At 45.6% G+C, this 22,570-nt stretch overlaps 3 protein-coding genes across 3 annotated transcripts in view; all 3 read left to right on the forward strand.

The window, feature by feature from the left end:
- The window catches only part of Pmar_PMAR025554 (hypothetical protein), a gene marked incomplete at both ends in the record, with an annotated part of 466 nt that extends 406 nt beyond the window's left edge, over positions 1-60 (forward strand). Inside the window, one exon of the mRNA XM_002765165.1 lies at positions 1-60. Coding sequence (XP_002765211.1) covers positions 1-60 — 60 coding nt within the window.
- Positions 61-100: 40 nt separating this feature from the next.
- On the forward strand, positions 101-9,619 carry Pmar_PMAR025555 (unconventional myosin PfM-B, putative; the record flags this gene model as incomplete). Its single annotated transcript, XM_002765166.1, has 35 exons — positions 101-403; positions 452-560; positions 717-816; positions 862-975; positions 1,017-1,096; positions 1,150-1,239; positions 1,334-1,376; positions 1,426-1,511; positions 1,794-2,011; positions 2,103-2,238; positions 3,438-3,538; positions 3,722-3,816; positions 3,868-3,949; positions 3,997-4,144; positions 4,195-4,316; positions 4,405-4,557; positions 4,819-4,964; positions 5,291-5,426; positions 5,487-5,602; positions 5,649-5,742; positions 6,169-6,471; positions 6,531-6,693; positions 6,796-7,004; positions 7,053-7,124; positions 7,160-7,283; positions 7,328-7,586; positions 7,642-7,705; positions 7,756-7,803; positions 7,982-8,134; positions 8,261-8,412; positions 8,503-8,568; positions 8,894-8,987; positions 9,165-9,235; positions 9,279-9,388; positions 9,546-9,619. The coding sequence occupies 35 exons, from the start codon at positions 101-103 to the stop codon at positions 9,617-9,619; spliced, it is 4,434 nt and encodes a 1,477-aa protein (XP_002765212.1).
- A 1,472-nt stretch (positions 9,620-11,091) lies between these two features.
- Pmar_PMAR025556 (hypothetical protein) lies at positions 11,092-21,510 on the forward strand (the record flags this gene model as incomplete). Its single annotated transcript, XM_002765167.1, has 29 exons — positions 11,092-11,232; positions 11,378-11,538; positions 12,005-12,118; positions 12,469-12,520; positions 13,094-13,182; positions 13,254-13,382; positions 13,521-13,720; positions 13,775-13,897; positions 13,943-14,007; positions 14,056-14,258; positions 14,750-14,841; positions 14,892-14,974; positions 15,024-15,163; positions 16,116-16,213; positions 17,147-17,202; positions 17,258-17,436; positions 17,536-17,649; positions 17,699-17,750; positions 17,832-17,980; positions 18,177-18,308; positions 18,363-18,466; positions 19,082-19,204; positions 19,249-19,316; positions 19,741-19,901; positions 19,946-19,992; positions 20,218-20,291; positions 20,342-20,412; positions 20,456-20,581; positions 20,628-21,510. The coding sequence occupies 29 exons, from the start codon at positions 11,092-11,094 to the stop codon at positions 21,388-21,390; spliced, it is 3,909 nt and encodes a 1,302-aa protein (XP_002765213.1). The 3' UTR covers positions 21,391-21,510.
- Positions 21,511-22,570: the final 1,060 nt, after the last annotated feature.

The following is a 22,570-nucleotide window of genomic DNA, read 5'->3' on the forward strand; positions in this document are numbered from 1 at the left end:
TACGATAGTATCCCTTACCTCTCGAGGGGCTCATGTGGATGTCCCGGCACCACCCGTTGAGGGTAAGACCTCTGGTGGTGGTAGCAATAGGAAATCCTCTATGGGAGGGACGAAAATAATACCACTGAATCAAATCAAGATTTATGATAGTACGGTAGAGGAGGTTGGTGGTCACTCTGATGTGACGATGATGACCCACATTGACGAGGCTAATATTCTGCACAATATGGAGGTTCGGTACGGTAGGGATTTGGTATACACTTATGTTGGAAGTGTGTTGTTGGCTGTGAACCCATATAAACGTCTTGGAGGAGAGGAGAGAATGTCTGAGTACTGGGAGAAGCCGCCGCACACGAGGCCCCCTCATCCCTATGCAATCGCGGAGGCAGCGTATAGGAATTTCGTGAGGAGCGGTATGGCGTGAAGTGTGTAAGGTGTGGTATTGATTTAGATATCGACGCAGCAGTCACAGGCAATACTGATTTCGGGAGAGTCAGGAGCGGGTAAGACGGAGACAGCGAAGATTGTGGCTTCGTATTTGGCGAGGAAGCAGACGAGTGGTTGGACTGAAGATACACCCCAGGTCAGAACTTGCCTTTTGAGGGTATCCAAGGCTGAATCGTGGTAGGTACACTCAATCACAGGACAGGTGCAGCATACTGTTACGGAGCTCTACGATAAGGTGGGTATAAGGGTGATGGATGTTTGTGCGAGAGACGACATAAGATATGCTGAGCTTGTTCAGGTGTTGAGGGCTAATCCTATTCTCGAGGCCTTTGGGAATGCCAGGACGGTGCGAAATAACAATAGCAGCAGGTCGACGCTGTTTACCTTGGAATCGTTATTATATATTTCTTTCAGGTTTGGTAAGTATTCGTCTTTGTGGTACACTAAGGGAGGGCGACTCGTATGTGCATCGTTGACTCCGTTCCTGTTGGAGAGCGCAAGGGTTACGAGTCACGCTACGGGAGAAAGGTAGGGGGTAATTTCGTGGCGCGTGACGGTTGCCTCTTCAGGAATTACCATGTATTTTACCAGCTTTTGGCGGGATGCACAGAGGAGCAGCAGGAGATGTTGAGGTTACGAGGAGATGATGGTAAGTATCCTAGGTTCGATCGAGTTGGATACGAAATAGGTTCGTTTGGTCAGGTCGTGATTATGCTCTCACCAACCAAGGAGGAGATTCTGTTGTCAGCAACGAACAGCGAGATCACGATGCAGCTAAATTCGCTGAGCTCTGTAAACAACTGGGAAGAGGCGATCCTTTTTTGATATGGATAATTGTGTCATCATTTCTGAGGAGTATTAGCTTTGCTCTACAACCCCGCTTCAGGTGAGTCTTTGACAGCAGTTGGACTGACTAAGGAAGATCAGAAGTGAGATGTCTTTATGGACCGATTCTGTGTTATGCTGGATAATGTTCAGTGATATCTTCTCGATCGTCTCGGCGTTGCTATTGTTGGGCGGAGTCGAATTTGAAGAAGATAAGGAAGAGGATGAGGAGGAGGGAAGTGAGGCCTGGCTGACCTTATCTCTGCTGGTCAATCATCAACCACGGAGATCCAACCTAGACCCCATAAACCGTTGATGGGGTCTAGGTTGGATCTTTCCTGGCTCGACTTGTTGATACTCGATCATCCATTCTAACTCAATCACCTTGAGTACGACATAATTGAGAACGGTTTGTAGGTCCAGAAGACGGTCATGAGCCAAGTCAGGCTGAGCCAGAACCGCCGTCTCAGGGAGGAATGGATACGAGTAGCTGATTTGTATCTTTCCTGATCAACCCACAGATTTCTTTTTAGCCTCCAACTTAGTAGCAAACGATTTCCTCCTGCTTGACGATGCTGCATCCCTTCTCGGTCTGGACACGATGCTGCTGAATAAAACGTTGTTGTACGTGATGCTCGAATGGCGTCCATCGTATGTAACTAGCTTTCACCTAAGATACCGTCGAATGAAGCTGAATAATGCCGCTAGTTCCTATCAAGTAGCCCGTACACCAGAACAGGTAGGTTGAATCGATGTTCATCCGTTATGGTTATCTCGGCTAGGATCAACGTGTTGGATATTTGAATCAGTGACCTCTCGGTGTTTGCCAGGTAACCCAATCGCTCAACACACTCATCAGAATAATCTACGCCCGACTATTCGAGCGCATTGTGAAGAAGGTGAACATGTTGATGGGATATAATGACGGATCTAACGACATGGAGAGGCTTTACAATCACATTGGAAGTATTCAACTGATGGGAAGGGTTTTGGGGACGCAGGGCTGCCTGAAAGCCCCTAAGATCGCTTAAGACATTTCTGTGCAACTCGTGAGTTAACCAAAATTATTTTTTTTCACTGATAATTCCGTTCTACCTCAGTTTTTGCTCTCCTTTTGGAGTCGCATGTTGTAGGTCTCTCGGGGGACAGAATGAGGGGTTTTTGAACCAAAGTGCGACGGAACAGGGTCACGTGTGCATCTGATGCACTGCATCAGAGTCATATTCTGTGTTCAAGGATGAGGAGTGTCACATGCACAGGCTAAGTAGCCGGTTTCATCGATGTTGGTCGAGCGGCTTGGCTCGTTCCACGATGAATGAGAAACTGCAATTCTGATATTGGTTATGCATGAGGCTCCAGGAAAGCAAACGCATTATAGTCCTGTGCTTGATGTTGGCAAGAGAGATGTAGCATTCACGCCGATAAGGTTCTGATGAGCAACATACAAGTATTACGGGGCGTGGTAAAAGCATGCCGGAAGTCTTCACGAGCCTTAGGATGACTAAACGTCATTATTGCTTCGGTAAATGAGAAAACTTCTGTTGGAGATCCAACAGAACCTCGTCTTCCCATTGCTGGGCTAGCCTTGCAGGATAAGAGCGGATTTGAGTCATCTCGCTACGATCTGAGCTAGTGGTGGACGCTATCGGGAAAGACCCGATTCTGTTCTCGAAGGGCACGCTACCATTCTCAACTGGCTCCACACAGCAAGCCGATTAGTTTTTATGTTTACGATAGCCGATTGAGAAATATGACCACCATCCCCTTACCAGCGCTAACTGATAGTACGAAAAATGCCACAGTTGGAGAAGGAGTTTGAGCGTCATACATTTCAAGTGTTCGAGAAGTATGAGCCTTATCTACAGTATTTCCGGACCAAGCAATCGGACCAATTTTTATAAAGGGAATAGTCAGAGAGTGTATTCGATGGAGAAGGTTCAGTGTATTGCCATCATTAGCGATATCTTACCAACCGTTGTAGTTTTTGAGTTCTGCTTGATTTCCTGTAACACGCGTCTGCTAATTTTAAAAGCCTTCCTGGAATCAGCGGACGCATTGTTACTCTTCAATAGAAAGAAGTGCGCTGTGACATGGCGGAATTTTGCCACCAAACTTTCTCGGCAAAGTTGTGGATTTTTGTTATTTTATTGCTACTCTACTGTCAGTACTCGACATCTACGGCTTTGAAAGTTTAGAGAAGAACTCATACGAGCAACTGCTCATCAATCTCACCAACGAGAGACTGCAGCAGTTCTTCGTATCCAAGGTGATTGGCGTTTCTCCGAGTAGATGAATAACGTTGGGAATAGTTGTTAGGTTATAGCACAATAAATATACAAAAAACAATGACTTGAATAATTTCTCCCATGGATGCTCAATTCGAATCGTATTGTTGGTATCTGCTATAAGCATTCATTCGTCTGCTTTTGAGCGATAATGTTTTCATCAGGTATTAGACAGGGAGCAGCAGGCGTATGAAGCTGAGGGAATCCAATGGGAATCAGTACCGTTACCAGACGCCACACCAACGGTTCGAGTCATTCAGTGAGGAAGGAAATTTTTGATATATCGTTTCTGAGCTATTGTGGTTTGTAGCGGCGCGCTGAGCATCTTAGACGACTGTTGTTTACGGGCCTCGAGAGGGATGCCGGAGGACGATGATAAATACGTTGGAGAGGTGGACTGAGAGGACCCGGGTTCGATACCGGGCAGGGGCATTTTCAGGTTCAACAAAGGTTCTTTGACGGCAGTGCTGGCTGCAAGCTGAAGCCGCCAAAGCCTCAACGCGCTCCTCCCAATAGAGGCTTCCGGAAGGGAATGAAAATTGAACGAGCGAAGATCACGAGTGGATTCATCATCGACCATTATGCTGGTGAGTCGAGCGTGCTGGGAGAAAATCCAGAATTTTGCCGATGTTTTCAGGAGAGGTGACGTACACTGTGAGTGGTTGGATGGAGAAGAATAATGGACGGATGGTCCCCGAGATGGAGAGCCTTATATTGGGCAGCTCAAATGCCTGGGCCAGGGAGCTCGGCGATCAGGAGGTCTGTCGGGAGGGCGTTCGTGGTAGATCTAAGTCGAGGATATGCATAGCTCTCATATTTGTGTTAAGGGGTGCTTTCGTGGTTTCAGGGGTGCTCGATGCAGTGTGAAAAGTTCAAGTCGGTGAGGAAGCATTTTACGGACGAGTTGGAGAAGATGTTGAAGATGCTCGACAAGACAGGTCTGCACTACATCAGATGCTTCAATCCAAATAGTCAGCAAATGCCTGATCATTTCGATAGGGTGAGTCTTAAGGGTAGCATCTACTGAATGCCTTGGAACGGATGCTTGGGGCGGCCTGTGTTTGAAGCTCGTGCATTGATAACGCACAAGCCGCGCTGACCTGGAACATTGGTGTGGAAGTCGATGGTCAATTTATGGTAGAGCGGCTGCGTGGAAGGGATCCACAATAACACGCATAGGTTTCCAGCCTGCTGCCGTTTATGGGAAATTTGTTCTTTTCATGAGATGGCGGGGTTCAAGTTGATGATAATTCGTCCTCAGCGTTACGTCCTATCTCAAGTGATTCAATGTGGCACGGTAGAGTTGGTGAATATGATGCATTATGGTTACCCCAATAGGCTACCAATAAAGGACCTTGTCAATCGATACAGGCATATGATGCCCAAACGATTCCATGCAATGGATGAGTGAGTTCTGGGGGGAATTGAAAACATTACGTGTTTCAGAATTGCCTCGTGTGAGTGGTTTGCTGAGGCGTTGGCTTTGTAGTATTGGTTGGAGCATATAAATGTGACAGAGGATAGTCGAGGGCCTTTAGGAGGTCCTAGTGTGACCAGGCAATAACGAGATTGTCCGTAACCATCATTCTCCTCGTTAGCTCTATCTGTTCAATCTAGAACTCCCCGTGATGCCCAGGCAATAGGCATGATTCGGATTTGGAAGTAGATGTCGCTAAGGATACCAGAGGGTTTCTAGGGATGGAGTAACGCGATTGGACTGTTGTTGTGATCAGTCGGTCGTTCATATTGGCGCTGTTGCATGGTCTTGGGATGCCTTCAACTGAATTCTCGGTCGGTCTCACGAGAGTCTTCCTCCGGGCACGGCAGTTGGAGTTCTTGGAGAAGTTGAAGGGAAGTGGTGAGGCTCAAGTAAGTATCTTGAGGTTGAATATGGAAGATACGGAATAGGTCCGAGTGTGTACCCTTCAGGTGGATGTAAATATCATTAAGGAAGTTCTGGCGAGGGTTGCAAGGCAGAGATTCAAGAGCGCCATCCACGTAGTTATTATTTGCCAGCGCCTACCTAAGATTCTAAAGGCTTCTAAGTGAGGAGTTACCACCCAAGTTTTCTATCATCATCCTCATCATCAGGCGGCTCCGGACTCTGGCGATCCTCGCTGATAAGATATGGTTGGTGTATAGGATCAAACGCGCCACCTGTAGGCTCTTGGCAGCTGCACGAAAGGTGAGTTGGTAGGGGGAGGATCTCTGCAGTGCAGTTGATGTCACAATCACGTACGAATGTAGCCGTCGTGGTTAGTGGCGTGGTGGAGTCTTTGGAAATGTGGGGGAAATGAAGGTTTGTTGGTATCAGTTTGGCATAGGGAAATGAAGCGTGATCAGTGATTGTGGGATGAGTAATCTCTTTCTTTATCAGTGTGGGGGGAAACATGTGAATGGTCAACCACATATGTTGGTGACAATATGAAAACTCTGGGAAAATCTTGGGAAATTTTCATTGGTTATTGAACTTTTATATCCGGATTCATATCTAAACTCGTATAATCAGTGGGGCACCTCCTATGCTCAGCTGGAGAGAGCGGACATATATTTTAGCACTACTTTTTGAATGATATTTGTGATGTGGTTGATGTCGAGAGGCTACGGTTAGGTGATTGATGAACGTAATAAGGAAAATCAACGACTCGAGGAGATGCGCATTCAAGCGGCGTTGAAGATGCAAGAAGAGGAAGAGGCTGCCAGGAAGGAGGAGGAGAGGCTTAGGAAGGTTGAGGAGGAGAGTCGCAGAAAATTGGAAGAAAGAAGGAAAAGGGAGGAGGAAGTTGCTGCTGCTCGACAGCGGTCAGAGAAGCGAAAGCTCGAGAGTGGTGATGGTGGCAGTTCGATGAAGGACGGCCGATTCGTGTCCCCCTCGCCGGTGTTGCCCTCTAGAAAGCTGCAGTTCGAAGGAAAGGTGGTGGATGTAGAAGAAGGAATCTTGCAATCTTGCATTTCCTCAACGGTGTTTGTCAGGGTCCGGTATCGAGTCCGTGTGACTTGTCGTTTAAGAGTCCAGCGAATGGAGGATCGGTGGAGAGGCAATCGATCTATCATTCGGTTATCAACCAGTCGCCGGGAGGGACGCCGGACTGGATGAAGGTTGGGGAGATGGCGAGGCATGAGAGGAGGCATATTGGTAGGAGGGGGGATGGAACTGACGATCTTCCGGTTGGTGGTCGTGTGCTCTACCATGAGGCTATTGAGGAAGTGGGATGACGAGGAGTTTTTGATGGTTCAGGTAGTGCACTGGATGCGTCGGCCTTATGTGATGACCTTTACAACGACCGGAGCCAACCGGTGAGGTTTCCCTTCGTTATTGTTACTCCTGATGAGTTGTCGGATCAGCAGCCCTTCTGTCCGATCCCTCGAGTCTTCCTAACCATCAACAATTTCGTTGAGGGGAAGCGTATGAGCGAGAAGAAGTGGGGTGTTGGAGGATCGAGTGTGGTAGTAGGAGCCGTCTACTACTGCTGTATGGATCTAGAGGAGCGTCAGGTCCGTTCCAATGGGGTCGTCGAAACGGCGTTGTTCTTCGATGCTGAGAGGAGACGTCTAGTGGCCGCAGATGTAGGGATGGGGAATCTTAGGTTGGAGTTGGCAAGATACGGATGAGGCCCAATCGTGTTCAGCTGCCGGTGTGTGGCACGGGTTCGAGACGAGAAGTGCCGCTGATGGCCTCGCGTGCGTATGTGGTAGACCCGATAAACAGCACGGTGGTTGGAGAAGGTAGAAATACTGGAGGGTGGTGGGATCGAACCGGGGACCTTCAGGTGAGACGGCGGATGAGCCTGTCGAAGCGATATGTCAACACCCGAATAAGTTGGATATCTTTGCTACGACCAACGGGAAGGATGTGGTAGGCATTGCCATCATCTTGCATATCCTCAACGCCTCTTCTTGCGAGGTCGTCTGGTGTTGGCATGGAGATCAGCCCGGGGGGTGGGCTGGCGGCCTGGTGGATATGAATACCATTTTGGAGGCGAAATGTGTGATCTCTGATATGCTCGGTGGAGCAGCCGCATGTATCAGGTGAGAGAATCTTATGTGTCTGCGTGCATTTTGTAGGTCGATTTCGTATCATCAGATTGATGACCTTCCTCCCCCACGGCAATAGAGTCCTCCTGGTATCGGTAGTAGAAGTTAGAAATGTAGGTGGCAGCTGTCAAATCCTATGGTGTTAATGAAAACTCACTTTCAGAGCATCGGGGAAGGAGGCGCCTTAAGGCATATCATCAGACTGGACGAGGTGATCTTAGCTGCTCTTAGGAGTATCCTCCTGGAAGTTTTACCAGAGTGGAATGAGAAAATTTTTTGGAGAACTTCTGTGTCCTTTCCAAGCACGAGTCGGAATGTGGTCAGGCTTCATAGGTGTCATTTTCATCAAGTGTCTTTTGATTTCTCCCCTCTCCGTATTCTCCTCACAGGTCCTCCCACAACGCAGCGCTCAACAAGGCAATCACTACAGGACTCGCAGACACCACGATTCTGTGGAGCTCGAAACGCCAGCCGTTCGGGTTGCGGTGGCGGCGACGGTAGGGATGGAGGAATTTGTCATGAACAGTGGTGAGTCGAAACAGGTAGGGGGCGTCCGTGGGAAGTGATGGCGATGTGATTTAGGTGACGATTCTGGAGAGGGGAGGAGTGTTGACGTTAAAGAGGTAACGGCGGGTCATCGGAGAATGTCCGGACTGATGTTCGATCAGAGTCTTGTGAACCCTTTCCGTGTGTTAACTGCTGGTCTGTCGGGGCGGACGGTGTTGGTCGGAGGCCGCAACGTCCTCCAGCTGTTCGAAGTGGTGGAGCAATCGATGGGGGATGGAGGATCAGAGAATAAAAGGGAAGAGAGGAGGATTAGGTGAGCTTCCGGAGGGGTAGGGTAAGCACTGTGTCGGGGGTAGACTGGTGGCGGACTGTGTGAGAGATTTCGACGACTTTGAGGACATAGATGTGACGGATTGCCTGCCGATCCTTCCGGAGCAGGAGGGACGGTCGATGAGGAGATCCCAAGAAGGTAGGGCTGACGGTGCATGCACGCTGTTGCTGAGTCGCAAATGTTTCACGCTGGGATTTGAGGCGAATGTTGGACGAGAACGTTGTCGTATTTGTGAGGATTGAAATTGCTGGTGAAAAACAGAGGGGAGTTTCTGGCTCGGAACTGCAGGAGTGAAGGGAGTATCTTCTAATATGGTTTGCATAGTATAGCTCAGTGGTAGAGTAGAAAGTAAGAAACATCGTGGATTGTACGGCCTTATGATGGTAGATGGGAATATGAAGTGTAATGAGAAAGCATTCCTTATTATAGTTGTTCGAGAGTAGCCTTATTGGACTTGTCATAGGTTTGATGATGATCGATCGTTATCTGGTCACTTCCTCATCGGGGCAGGTGGTGTCTTTGGTGGTATCTTCACAACGTCATCGTGGGGCTTCGCGGTGAGTCCTTGTCTCTCTCTTGGGGTCACTAGCGCTGTTTTGAAGGTCTTCTAATGGCGTGAAGGAGTCGTTACTTCTCGATGTTTCAAAGAGCAGTATTGTGGTAACCGCTACAGAGGCAGCCACCTCCCATGTAGGGCATTGCTGAGGCGGATGTATTTGAGGAAGGTGTGGTAGGTGAGATCTATTGTGTGTCCATGGAAAGAGACTCGAAGGTTGACACCGACAGGAAGCAGGCCTTCCAAAAGGTGATCGTCTTCATGCCTTGTTGGAGATATGGATTTCTATTAGAGCGACGGGTCCTGGTTTGCATCCTCCTCGTGAGAGGGAAGGCGACAATGAGGCGATGAAGGCGGCGCGACGCAGAACTGACCGCCAGGCTGCTGTATTTTATATGCTATGTAGGGTTGATGGTTCGCTGCCCTTGTCGAGGAGTGGTTGTAGCTCGATAGCCTCTGTGAAACAACGAGTCGAAATAGATATGTCGTGGTGTTCGAGGGGAGCCCCTATTGAGTTGCCGTATTTGATTGAGTCGATTGAATGTTGTTTCTGTGTAAGGTAACGCTGGTGTGGTACGACAATACAATGAGTTGTCTCAAGAGAGGAAGTGGAAGTTGAGCGGAGAGGAGTGAGTATTTTATCACAAGGAACTGTGGCATGGTTTTACGGATACATTTTGTTTGCACCACTCGCATTCTGTTAAGCATTTGGGGAACTCAAGACAATGGTTAATGGAATCTAGTGATTCTATCTACAATCGTAATCATAAAATCATCAACTAGCTTAATAGAGCTAAATTAAGATTCCATACTTGTGGAACACTCTGTACAACTACACATTTGTTTTCCCCTTCCAAAGCGACCGGGTGCCACGACTTTTCTTCTTACCCCCCACACAACAGAGAGTCGAATACAGTAGTTGCTCATTTGCTGGTATGTGAGGCGTTAGGGCCCATGATTTAAAACGGGAATGTTCTTCTTGAGGCTGTAAATCGTTGAGATGGAGTTCAGGTTGGTGTTGTTGCAGGTGGGTATTCGGTCCTTCTTCGAGCAGCAACACTCGCTTGGAGAGCTGTGAATTCGAGTGTGCTGAGTTCAGTAGGGTTGATCGCCATAGGATGGTCCTGGTTGATACAGCTACGAAGAATCTTTTGGTAGGCTTTCGAGAAAGGTATGGTATTGAAGCTTCGTGTTAAGGTGTCGACCTTGGATGCTGACGCACCGCCGCATGTCGTCCATTTGCCGCGCTAAGTGGTGACCACTGGTCACTTTGTTGAATTAGAATCTGCAGTGCATAAAGTATTCTCCATGGCTGACATTCGTGCTGAGTTGTCGATGGGCGTATAAGTGAAGCCCTAGAATTGGTATCAGATTTTTGATTTGTGAGGGTATATAAAAAACTAGTATCCTCGAATCGAACTTAAGTCATACGCATGAAGGACGAGTGCTCCGCCAGCTGCGCTATGCGATATGATCTCAATGCTTCGCTCCGCTTGATTTTAATGTAAGATTTGTGAAATATGTCGTAAGTCGGTCGCCTATGAGTCGATCATGCGGGCCTCATTATCAATGATTTCCTTGTTAGAACTTTCGCGATAGATTCTCCCACACTAACACGTATGGTGATGACAATGCGTCGCCTGGCCGCGTTGTTGACCTGATGTAAAAGACAACTACTTCAGTGCCGGTTGATAGCGTTGTGATAGACTCAGCAGCTGGGAAGTTGCCTGCATAGGGCCAACCCGTTGTATAGGGCCAACCCGTTGTAATGATTGTATTCCTTCTCTTAGTGTTTCCCCCTTTAACGGTCATACAGATGAATCTCAGCGAACTATATTTGAAGCTGTGTGCTACTACGCTAGTCTGTCTCAACTGATCACAATAGTTCGTCTCGTACTCTTTCCTCATTCTCGCCTTGTCACGTTTACAGTTGATGATAGAAGGGCGATGGGCTCAGATGTGCTGTAGGTGAAGACAGTTTTAGGTGGGTGTGAAAACGAGGTAAAATTTCGAGGTAGAATAGTCGAGTTGGAATGGATGAGATCTCCCTAGCTAAATGATGTTGGAGGAAATTTTCAGTTTTAGTTTGTATTTTTTTTCTAAGAATGGCGGAAATAGCAGCGGCAGGCGCGGCTCTCGCGAATGGCGCCGGTTCGCTGTTTTCGTATAATAAGGATGTGTTTGTATTTGACCAAACATTGCGACAACAGAAAGTTCATCAAATTCAAAATATTCGCCTCCAACAGGTACTAAGGGGAAATTATCACATAAGTTTCTCGAGTGCGAAATGAGGTCTGAAGATTTTCCTATTTGTAAATTTTATGAATTTTAGTGAAATTTTTTGAACGATTTTTCATTCACGTTCATTAGGATTTTTTGCGTTATTGTTAGGTTGGTTTATATCGTGAAGATCTTCGAGACCTCTTCGGATTGACAATATCTAAGATGGACAACTACCTAGTAGTGAATACCTTACTCTTGGGTTTCTGCATTGCCCTCTTCTACGATGGAGTGTTGCCGGTCCAGAACCCACCGTGGTTGTGGTGGATGTGGTAATACGATGGTTTTGAAATATCGTCACTGCAGTTTAGGCTTAATCCATCCCGAATTAGATAGGTCAAAATGCGGAAGAGTTTTACCCTGATCATTTTACATGTGATAAAGAGAGTTGTATTTACTATAGGATCGGGAATCGATCTTGTTGGTACGGGAATGTTTTTTCGTGAAATGAATGAGTATAATAGTGTTGAAATATTGATAGCTCTTTTAAGGAGTTTCCTTACTAAGTATGGGAGTAAACGTACGAGTAGAAGTGTACAGAAATAAAAAAATTCATCACAGTTCTATATTGTCACCAACCCGTAGTTTTCATGTGCGTATTTTTCCACAATGCAGTATACCTTATATCGGTGAATTAATTTCTAAAGCATCGTGACATGGGTGAAAGTTATTACTGATCTTTTTGATGGTCGAAAATAGAGAGAAGTCATTTCTGATTGTTAACGTGTTCATGATCAGGTGTTTGAACCTTTCTGGGTCTACCATATTCCTATTGATATCGATCTGGTTGTCTTTGCATGCCTCCATCACAGCTCAGTCTATGGCCGTGAAACTCCTCACACAGTGGCTTAGGTAATGCGGGGATATTGGCATTTGTATTTGTGATATTTTCCGCAAGGCTTTGGGGAAAATATTAATCTCATATGAAGATATGAATTATGGTATCTATTAATATACTGGAGTTTCACCTGTGATATGAAAGATGTATTTCACGACTACTGCTGCAGTAGTCGTGAAATAAAGTAGTACTGCATTGCGCGAATATCGGGTTTTTACACAGAGTATTATGTCACTTCGCGTAAAACGGGTGAAACTTTAATATCTATAAACTAAATTTTCAATATTCATACCACGTATTTCCTGGGAGGATTTTCTATCAGATTATTATTAGGAATACTATAATTTATCTTATTATGTGTTAGGTTACCATTACCGAGAACTGAAGATATAGCGGCTGCATCGGCTACTGTTGAGGTAACAGAAAAATTGAAATACGGGAATCTATCACAGTACAGATATTAGTAAAGTATATACCATAATTTTATCCCAATATTATGAATAGATATATAGATAATACCCTATAACGTATTATAATATTTCATATTAAGGGCGCCTTGTGAGGGAGGGGAATGTGATTTTTGTTGCCGAGATGCTTTTCATAATGTGTTCGCGCCGTGTAGTCGGATTTGTTATTGTTTTTACGGTTGGTTTTATGCACGCCCATCGGAGTTAATTGTCGGGTAGATGGTAGTAACATTAGCACGTCCGTGATATTGCTACTGATGGAATCGTTGTAGTCGTATTTTATTACATTTAGTGTGCACATGGTGAACTACATGTGTTGGCGATATTATGAAAAATCTGGGAGAAATTTTGGGAGATTCTCATCGGTGTCTGTACACTTGTACTCGAATTCGTGGGTGAACGTCTATGAGCTGTTGTTGAGGTTGCTAGGTGAGGAAAGAGAACACACATTCCTCCAAAATTGTGGTTTAGGATTACGAGTGTTGCCCGGTGTCGTCGATTTTACGTATACCGGGTCTGCAGCGGCTTGACCCGCGAAGAACTAAGGCGGATATGAATGTATATAAAAAGGTCGATAAAGATGGCCGAGTTAGTGGCGAGGGAGATCTGTTGTAACATGGGGGAATGGGATGTTTTTACACGGGTTAAACCGTTCTTAGTGGATTGGTGGTATTGTTTGTAGGCACCATATTCACTTCAAATTATTCGAACATGTGCAGAAGACCTGGCAGGGTTATGATGCTTATGCTAGGGTGTGTATGGCTGTTGGCACCAACCAGTTGTTGTTGACACTTATTGTTTTTGCATTAGGGTAATAATAATGATAATGAGGGCAGTGCTCAGTAGCAGTAGAAGTGGAGTTTTATAGCTTCGTTTTACTATAAGAAGTTTCATCTCACATATTTTCCCAGTTTTGTGTGAGCGGTTATATAGTAGTTGTTCTGTTTAGGTCAACCCTTATAGGAGATCGGCAGCCATGGGCGGCTTGGGTATTTATAGTAGTCGTGGCGACGGGCGCGATGTTGCATTTCCGAATTAATCTCACTCTTACCAAATGGGAGCTTGTGATGATGGTTGGTCTCATCTACTTGGCGCCTTTGACTGCTGGGGTGGCGGCTACTATGGACTATGCTGGTTGGATAACGGCGGGTAAGATATTCACAGATTCGGGCGTTTTTACCCGAGTTAAATCGTTATTTTTAGGTAGTGCTTGGGCATTGGCATCGTTTGTGCTCAACGATTTATGGATTCTATTCGTTTTTGCACAAGCGATGGAATCGAGGGGAGGCCTACCGGAGAAGTTCAATACTGTTGATATCTCCTCAGGTTAGGAGGAAGAACATTTCGCATCAGCGGACTTGTTCATTTTAGATGTAATGAGTGATAATTCGATGCAACATTTTGTGAAGGATGAACTACATGGTTTGGGAATAGATGTAGGTGTGTCGGTGTTGGACCTGTTTTGAATCTTGTCATTTGGGCAGGCAAAGAATCCTGGAGATTTTTTATGGGGTACTAGTAATTTGTCGAAGGACTCGGCAGGGCAGGAAACGGTGGAGAAAATGTGCGAACGTGAAGAAAAAAAATTGGAGAAAGTTTTTGATGATGACGAGAAGTCGTCCGGAAAGCTGTCGGGAGCGCAACAAGATAAATTGGAAGATCTCAGGAAAGAATTCCAGAAAATACGGTAGGTCGCAGTGTTGGGAGATGTGTTACTTTTTCTCAGCTGAGCTCGGGGGAGTTTCCTCACTAACTAGAGAAGTTTACGCGCGAGTTCGGGTAGAAATGCAGAGAAAATCGAGGAAAACTAGCAGAATTTTCTCGGTATTTCCATATTGTCACTAAACATTTAGCCAACCATATGCATTTTTCCGACAGATATGGATAAGGCCTGAAATATATGTTTGCTCTCCTCAGCTGCTGAGCTCAGGGGTTTTCTCATAAGTGTAGGAGTTGATATAAGAATTTGGGTAGTAGTATATAGGAATGAATGAGAATTTCCCTAAATTTCCCCAGAGTCTACATATTGTCACCGACACGTGTAGTTGACTCCGTGCATATTTCCCACGGATTAGGTTTGGAAGATGATCGTAGTAGTGAGAAAATCTTCGCGGTGCGCGATGTGAATCTTTATACGGTTGTCGTTTTTATTGGTTAATTTATTGTAATTTTTGGTAGTGACGGATTCCAGTCGAAAGCGGAGCGAAGGTCGAAAGAGGAGGAAGAGTCGACTGCGGAGGATTGGGTGAAGATGGCGACGGAAAACTCGGGTAAATTGACAGGTGCAGGGATCGAACCCGGGTGTCCTGTTATGATGTAGGTTACGATGATTCCTCGGTGAACTACTACGTGAATAAGGTGACGGGCGACATTCGATTCAAACCTGTGCTGAGACGGTCTCTGGTGAGAAGAAGTGGCAGAGGCGTGGTATTGGAAGTCAATGTTATTTTAGAGCGACACAGTGTCTACTGCTAGTACACTGAGTCGGCCGTCGCAGCCCAATTCGAGAAGGCTCCAGGATGCTTTGTGGAATCTGGAGAAATCGGTAGATGAATTTCATGAGGAATGCAAGAAGAGTGGTGACAGTTTGAGGTGACAGTTGTTGTCTTTGTTCATGTGCTGAAGGATTCCTCTTTCTTGTGTTAGATCGTGGGCGTCTAGGACGTCCTCATCAGAAAGCGGGAGCTCATATACAACAACAACAACGACGGCTACTTCGGACCACAGCTCATCACAAGGGGGAGTCGGTGGCGATCATGAACATCGTCATAGAGCAGTGTTGGATTTCCAACACTACTCGCTGCGACCCTGGTCAGTGTATAAGCAGGCGTCTATTGTTGTGGTATTGGCGTGGACTGTCGGGTAGGCTCGGGTGGGGGGAAAGGTCGAATACGATGCTGACACGTGCAAAATTAATGCAGGTGTCACCGTGTGTGTCACCGTTATCGACAGTAGTAGTTTGGTTTCTAGAATTAGCTTAATCGAAACGGTTGCTCTGTATTCGTTCATTTGAGGCGATGTTGTTATGGTCACGTTTTCTCTTCGATTCGATGCATAACGTGACGAGCGAATACACAATACTGTTGGTAATCGTTCAAGTGGAAGACTTTTTAACAGAATACGGTGGTCCGAGCGGACCTGTTTTGAATCTTATTGAGAGTAACCTAAGATTCTCCCCAATACTCTTTCTCAGAGTGGTCTGGTGTGTTCTGGACCTCCTACATATCCCTACTGGCAATGATATTCGAGCCACTGTTGAGAGCACTACGACTTTATCGAATGCAACCGGTAGTTTTTTCGTACCGGTTGGTATGAGCTCGACTGCGGTGTCTTCTGATTCACTGGTGTATGCGGATGCTGTGAGCTTGTGGCCAGCAAGATACGGAAGAGGTCCGGAAATGGGCAAAGATATTTCTGATATCGAGTATGTCAACGGCAGTCTACTCGTCGCATCAAAAAGCGAGCATCTGATCGATTATGATGAGGGCTGGGAAATAAAGATGCCGATCCGGGTTGATAAAGTTGCATATATATCAGAAGGTAGATTAGCTGTATCTACTCCTGATAATTGCCTTTATCTATTGCAACGTGATGACGATGATGATGATGTTGATGCTCAATGGCACCGCACTGCGAAGATTGGTGATTACTCCTCCTCCTCTGATGATGATGATATTATAAGTGGCATTGCATTTAGTAGAGATTATGATGGTCGCCTGTTGGTATTGATGAGATGTGGTGATATTCATATATGGAATATGAGTAGTGGTAAAAGGATAGTCACTCATCTTACATTACCAAATGTTAAACGTTATACAGCTATAGCTACAACAAGAACAACCCTAACTAACAAACAACAACAAGAAGAAGAAGAAGAATACATTATGGTCTCTGCACTTGGGAAGGATCACCAAGCGATCTCGATGAAGATCAGATTAGGCTGAAGAAATCTGGGCATCCTCTGTATCTTACCATGGGCGAGCTAAGATACTTGTAACTGTATTTGCTCTGTCCCTATTATTGGGATATCAAAAGACTTTCTATTAGACTTTAGCAATACTCCGTTATTGGAGCAGTTGATTCAGCGGTCTCCTTCAGCAACAGCAGTCGAGCCGCTCTATGCCGGCGGCGGAAGGCTCCCTCTTTATTTTAGCTCCTAAACAGTGTTCAGTTTCTTCTGTGTGTGTATATGGTGAGATACTCAGTGTGTTTGTGTTGGAGATGAAAGAGGTTCGAGTAGAATGAGTACAGCGATTGGGAAAAGATGCACATGTTCTTGTTGACGATATGTAAATTCTGGGAGGAAAAATTGGGAAAATTATTGTTATTCATACGAATTAGGGTATAAGTGTACAGAAATCAACAATAATTTTCCGAAATTTCTACCCAATTTTATACTGTCACCAACACATCTGCTGACCATGTGTATATTCCTCCACACCGGAATAGAGTTTGTCTGAATTTTTATTATAACAATGGCAACAACGACGGCGGCAGTCGCGGTCGCAGGAGCTTCTCTCGTCGGCTCTGCAGCGGGAACGTTGTTTTCGTATAATAAAGCCGTATTTATATTAGACCAGACCCTGAGGCAATGGGCTGTTCATCAAGTGCAGGACATGAGGATCGCGCAGGTGGGTCGCCAGGGCAGTTCTGATTGAAAAATCGTAAAATGTGCTAAGTTGTCAGATCGGACTTTATCGCGAGGATTTGCGAGATCTCTTTGGCCTGACTATCTCGAGGATGGACACATATATGACAGTGAATTCAGTAGGACTCGCCGTTGCTGTGCACTCAATATACTGTGGTATGATACCACCTGATATTCCTCAACCGAGAGCAGTCCCTTCATGGCTGTGGTTCATTTGGTGAGTAGAGTTTATTTAGCTCAGTTGGTTATGTATTTTGGCTCTTACTCGGGAGGCCGTGGGTTCTAATTCTATGGGTGATGCTTTTGCTCAATTCAGGATCCTCAATTTATCAGCAAGCACTGTCCTCCTTCTACTATCCGTTTCCTTTTCCCTCCACGCCTCCATCGTTGCCCAGTCTCTCGAAGTCAAACTCCTTACTCGATGGCTAAGGCAGGGAGCTCGGCCATGGTGGCGTCATCAGACACCCCATTCTGTTCAGGCTGCCTCTCCCTACAATGTCTGATATTGACAATGCGGCCGACACATTTGAAGTAAGGGGGATGGGATAGGTCTCGGGTTCGACTCCCACGCCCTGCAATTGCTGTCGCTTTCTCAACGGCTTCTTATTTCAGAGGTTTGAATGCACCCCCGTGAGATCAATCTTACGAGTACCCCTGGTACAGCGGCTCTCTCATCGATGGAAAGCCAAAGCTGGATCGACTCGGAAGGACGCAAGGGACGTTGGCAAGAACGGTATGATGGATCATGCTGAAGATGAGAAGTAAGATAATTTACCCGCGGGGATGGACCCTGAGGAAGCATTAGGGACTGCTTGTGTCGTATACCACCTTTTAGCTGCTGTTCATCTCATCGGCTTTCGGGACAAGTTCTGGGTTTCTTTCTTACGACTACACGAGTTCATTCTCAATTTGCTGCATACTAGGCGGTCGTAGTAGTGGTAGTATGATAATCATCAGGTACACTGTATCTCACTTTTCGCTTTTCCAACGCCTCCAGAAAGCATGGCTGGGCTACGACTCCTACGCTCGAGTTTTCATGGTCTTGGCCACCAACCAGACGCTCATGACCTTGTCTGATTTCGCCCTCGGGTACAACTCATCTTGCCCACTTGCGTTCTCTTACATTTCCTCAACGCTTGTCAGATCTACGATGGTGGGAGATCATGAGGTGTGGGGCGCCTGGGCATTTGTCGTTGTTGTCACCACTGCGGCAATGCTACACATTAGGATGAATCTCACATTCGAGAGTTATAATGAGCTCCTTGTGATGATAGTGTTAACTTACCTCCCGCCTCTCACGGCGACGGTAGCTGCTACGTTGGACTATGCAGAGCAGCGAGCACAGGTGACCATCCTAGAAGACCATTGAGACGATAGCCGAATTCAACGTGGGAAAATTCTGGAGATATGACATCGAAATTCTGAGAAAATTTCAGAAGAATCTTTAATTTTCTGTAAGGTTTCGAAGTCTAGTGAGGGAACTCCCCACCTCAGCTGAGGAAAAGTGAACATACGTATTTCAATACTGCCCGGATTAGAGCTCATACTAGAGCTGTGGTAGCTCGAGAGAAAGTCATCTTTTGTGGGGGTGACTCGATGAACTCTGTTTTCTGCGGACAGTTACGCGGTCCACACTGTGGGTTAATATTGATCTAATTCTAAGTGTATACATATATTTTATGAGATTTTGATTTTTCATGTGATAGTTGGATATTACATGTCCACTTATGAACTATGGAGGCAAAATCTGTCGAAAATACCCGTTCGCAGTTCAGTTCGTTGTGGTCAACTCTCAGCACGAGTTGGCCTTACTCAACATCCAATGTTCGGCTAGGTATTTGATGGTTTTTTGTCGATATCAGGTGAAGACGTGGCTCTGGCCTCGATCGCCTTTCACTGTCTCTGGTATTATTATCTCGTTCTGCAAGCGTTGGAAGTATCAGAAAGGCTGCCAAGGAAGTTCAACATCGTCAGCATGAGCTCAGGTGAGGCCTCTGTCGAAGTGGTCTTGTCTGATCTTAGTGTTTAGATATTCTAAGGGACGAAAACCCGCTGCGGAGTTTTGTTGTTGAACAGATGACGGAAGGACGAATTAATGTGAGTCTCGTTGGTATAAAATTTAATTACTATCTTTGGACTAATCCTTGGGTGAAATCTGTTGAGATTACCTTGTGTTTTTGAGGAAATTCAAATTCTTAGCAAAACTTCCGTTTGGAGGATTGGGTTCAACCTTTATGATAATAGAGTTGCCCAAGTTTGCGATTTCCAAACTCACGGTAAAGTAGTTAACGAGATAGTGTAATATTGGAATATATATTCGCTCTCCGCAGCTGAACTCAGGAGTTTCCTCATCATATTTACATATAAATTCGGGTAGAATTACACTAAAATCAACAACAATTCCCTGGGATGCCAACACATGTATTTGGTCATGGGTATAGTCCCAAACATTGAGATGTTGATGTATTATTGGGCATGATATGAATCTTATAGTTGAGACCATCGTTCGTATATTGTTCAGAAGAGGAGGCCTGGTGATTTCGAGTGGGACTATGAGCGCAATGGTGAGTTCCCCATTAGAGAGGACGATATGGATGAGTTCGAAGAATTGGCGAAAAAGGACGAGAAAATATTGGGTTCAGTGGGCTGTACTGACCACGTCGAGGAACGCGGAGGAAACAAGTAGATCGTTTTTCGATCTGCACGCAGGCGCATCTCTCTCTCAGGGAAGTTTCGCAGTTGGCATTGATGGAGGAAGGGCGTGGGAAAATCGGTGGGTGAGAGAGAGGGTTTTTTTCCGTGAAAAACTATTGGGAAAATTTAATGGTTCAGGCCAGTGTTGAAAAATATGTTTGCACTACTCAGCTGAGTTCTAGAGTTCTCTTACTACGTTGTGAAAATTTATAGACGACTTGGACTTGGAGTGTACAAAAACCAACGAGAACTCTACAAAGTTTTTTTATTCTTATCAACACATCTACTTGCTGTGGTGCTGTAGGTAACTGGGTGGAAGCGCACTATGGTCAATCACCAGCACCAGAGGACCGTTGGAAGGAGTCCTGTTTGAGAGATGTAGCGCATTAGCTTTCACTTGCTATCTTGCATTTCCTCAACGCATGTAGGTAAACGGGTCCGACAATGTGAAAGATGAAGTGCGTGTATCCGATAAGACCAGTGGAAGCTTCTCTACTGGGTAGGTGGAACTGAGTAGTTTACTTTGAGATCAATTGGTGTAGTTACAGTGAGGATGTGAAGGCGAGTAAGAAAGGTGATCCCTGCGATAATATAGGGCGATTTTGCTTTCGACCGTGGTCCGTGTATAAGCAGATTTCGGCAGTTATTTCAGGAGTTTGGGCAGTCGGGTGAGGTCGTTATTCAACGCATGTGCTTAACAGTCTTGATTTTCAGATTTATTTGGTGGATTTTAGTGTGTGCTGGAGTACCCACTGGCAACGACTTGTCGGGTCCGATCTTTGAAGCATCCTCCTCACCTGATACTCAGGGGCTTGCCTCTTTCCCGACCTTCTTTACTCCTATTGGGTTGGATTATATCGATGATGGCTCTGTCGTTGCGACCGATGGCATTTCTTCTTGGCCTCGGTCGCCTTACACTCCTTGGAACCCGACTGATGTGATCGTTATGGGCGCGAACGTGATGGTCGCGAATGGCACTGAGCTGTTGGTCGATAGTGCTACTGGTGAGGCTTGGAAGATGCCGATCCGGGTTGATAAAGTTGCATATATATCAGAAGGTAGATTAGCTGTATCTACTCCTGATAATTGCCTTTATCTATTGCAACGTGATGACGATGATGTTGATGCTCAATGGCACCGCACTGCGAAGATTGGTGATTACTCCTCTTTCTCTGATGATGATGATATTATAAGTGGTATTGCATTTAGTAGAGATTATGATGGTCGCCTGTTGGTGTTGATGAGATGTGGTGATATTCATATATGGTATATGAGTAGTGGTAAAAGGATAGTCACTCGTCTTATATTACCGAATGTTAAACGTTATACAGCTATAGCTACAACAAGAAGAACAACAACCCTAACTAACAAACAACAAGAACAAGAAGAATACATTATGGTCTCTGCACTTGGGAAGGATCAGCGAGTCCATCTTCTGAGAGTAAATGGAGAAGTTACTAAGTTTTTAGAAAAGTAGTGTTCATATTAGTCGTGTGTGATTCCAATAACCTCTCGGCTGCATTAGGTCATGACCACTATTGGTACCGATGTTTTTATAAACTCGCTCATTCTAGCCTCCCCGCATTATTTACTCTAATACTACTACTACTACTACTACTACTACTACTACTACTACTACTACTACTACTTGGTATGTTGATGTTGTCAATGGAAGGGTCCTGGAAGTTGTTGGTGCATCATCATTGTCGCTGTCCCCATCCCTCGTAGCACACAGTGTGTCTCTTTTGGATGAAGTAATCCCTTAGTTGAGCTCATGGTGGAGATAGTATATATGGAGTATAATCAGGCCTCCCCCCTCTTCTAGGGCACCCTATTATGCCCAGTGAAGTGTTATCTCAATCGGCAAATCAGTAAGAATTCAGTCGGCTTTAGTGAAGGGAATTCATCCATTATTGACAGTTTCAAATCTGACTGGTATTAGTTATGTTCCGATGGTCATTGTAGCGACTTGTTGAGGTTGATATGTGATGGGTGTGAAAGTGTCGACCACCGTATTATGATCGTCGTCGAATGATGATGATGATGATGATGATCATGGCGCGAACGAGAATCTGATTATAATTCTCTGTTGATGATTATCTCGAGTGCACTGTTCTACTCAACGACTAGAGCAGAACGGGGTAGATAGAAAAGGGCAGATGTGTACAGACGAGTTAGAAGCCATACATGAGCTGAGGGACAGGGCTATGTGGACAGTGCACGAGTATATCAGTAGAGGGAATCTTGACTATCAGTCACGACGATTTTGGTATATTACTGAGGCATTGTTGGTCCTCATAAACACTAATCGTCCGATGTCGTCGTCACCACTGCCATGGGAGTGCCTTTCTGGGAGAGTCCGGAACAGCTACTTTGCCGTGTGTTTCCTCAATCATGCAGACCGCTACCGCGAGTAATGTGATGTGAGTGAGTCTGATGCATAGGTTCGCCATCAACTGTCTTCATGGGTCTAGAATGGTTGTTGTATTTTGCGAAAGGTATGGTGTATATTTTATTCATGCGTTGTTGACATCGTCGCCCACGATTCGTGGGACTTTGAATGGAATGCTCCGGTTTAGAGTCAAGATGGTTCGCATTATCCTTAGCATCAGTATTAATGAGTTCAGGTTGAATACCTTATTAAGAATTTTTGTTAC

The sequence above is a fragment of the Perkinsus marinus genome (assembly GCF_000006405.1).
Source record: "Perkinsus marinus ATCC 50983 genomic scaffold scf_1104296975596, whole genome shotgun sequence".
Taxonomy (NCBI): Eukaryota; Perkinsozoa; order Perkinsida; family Perkinsidae; genus Perkinsus; species Perkinsus marinus.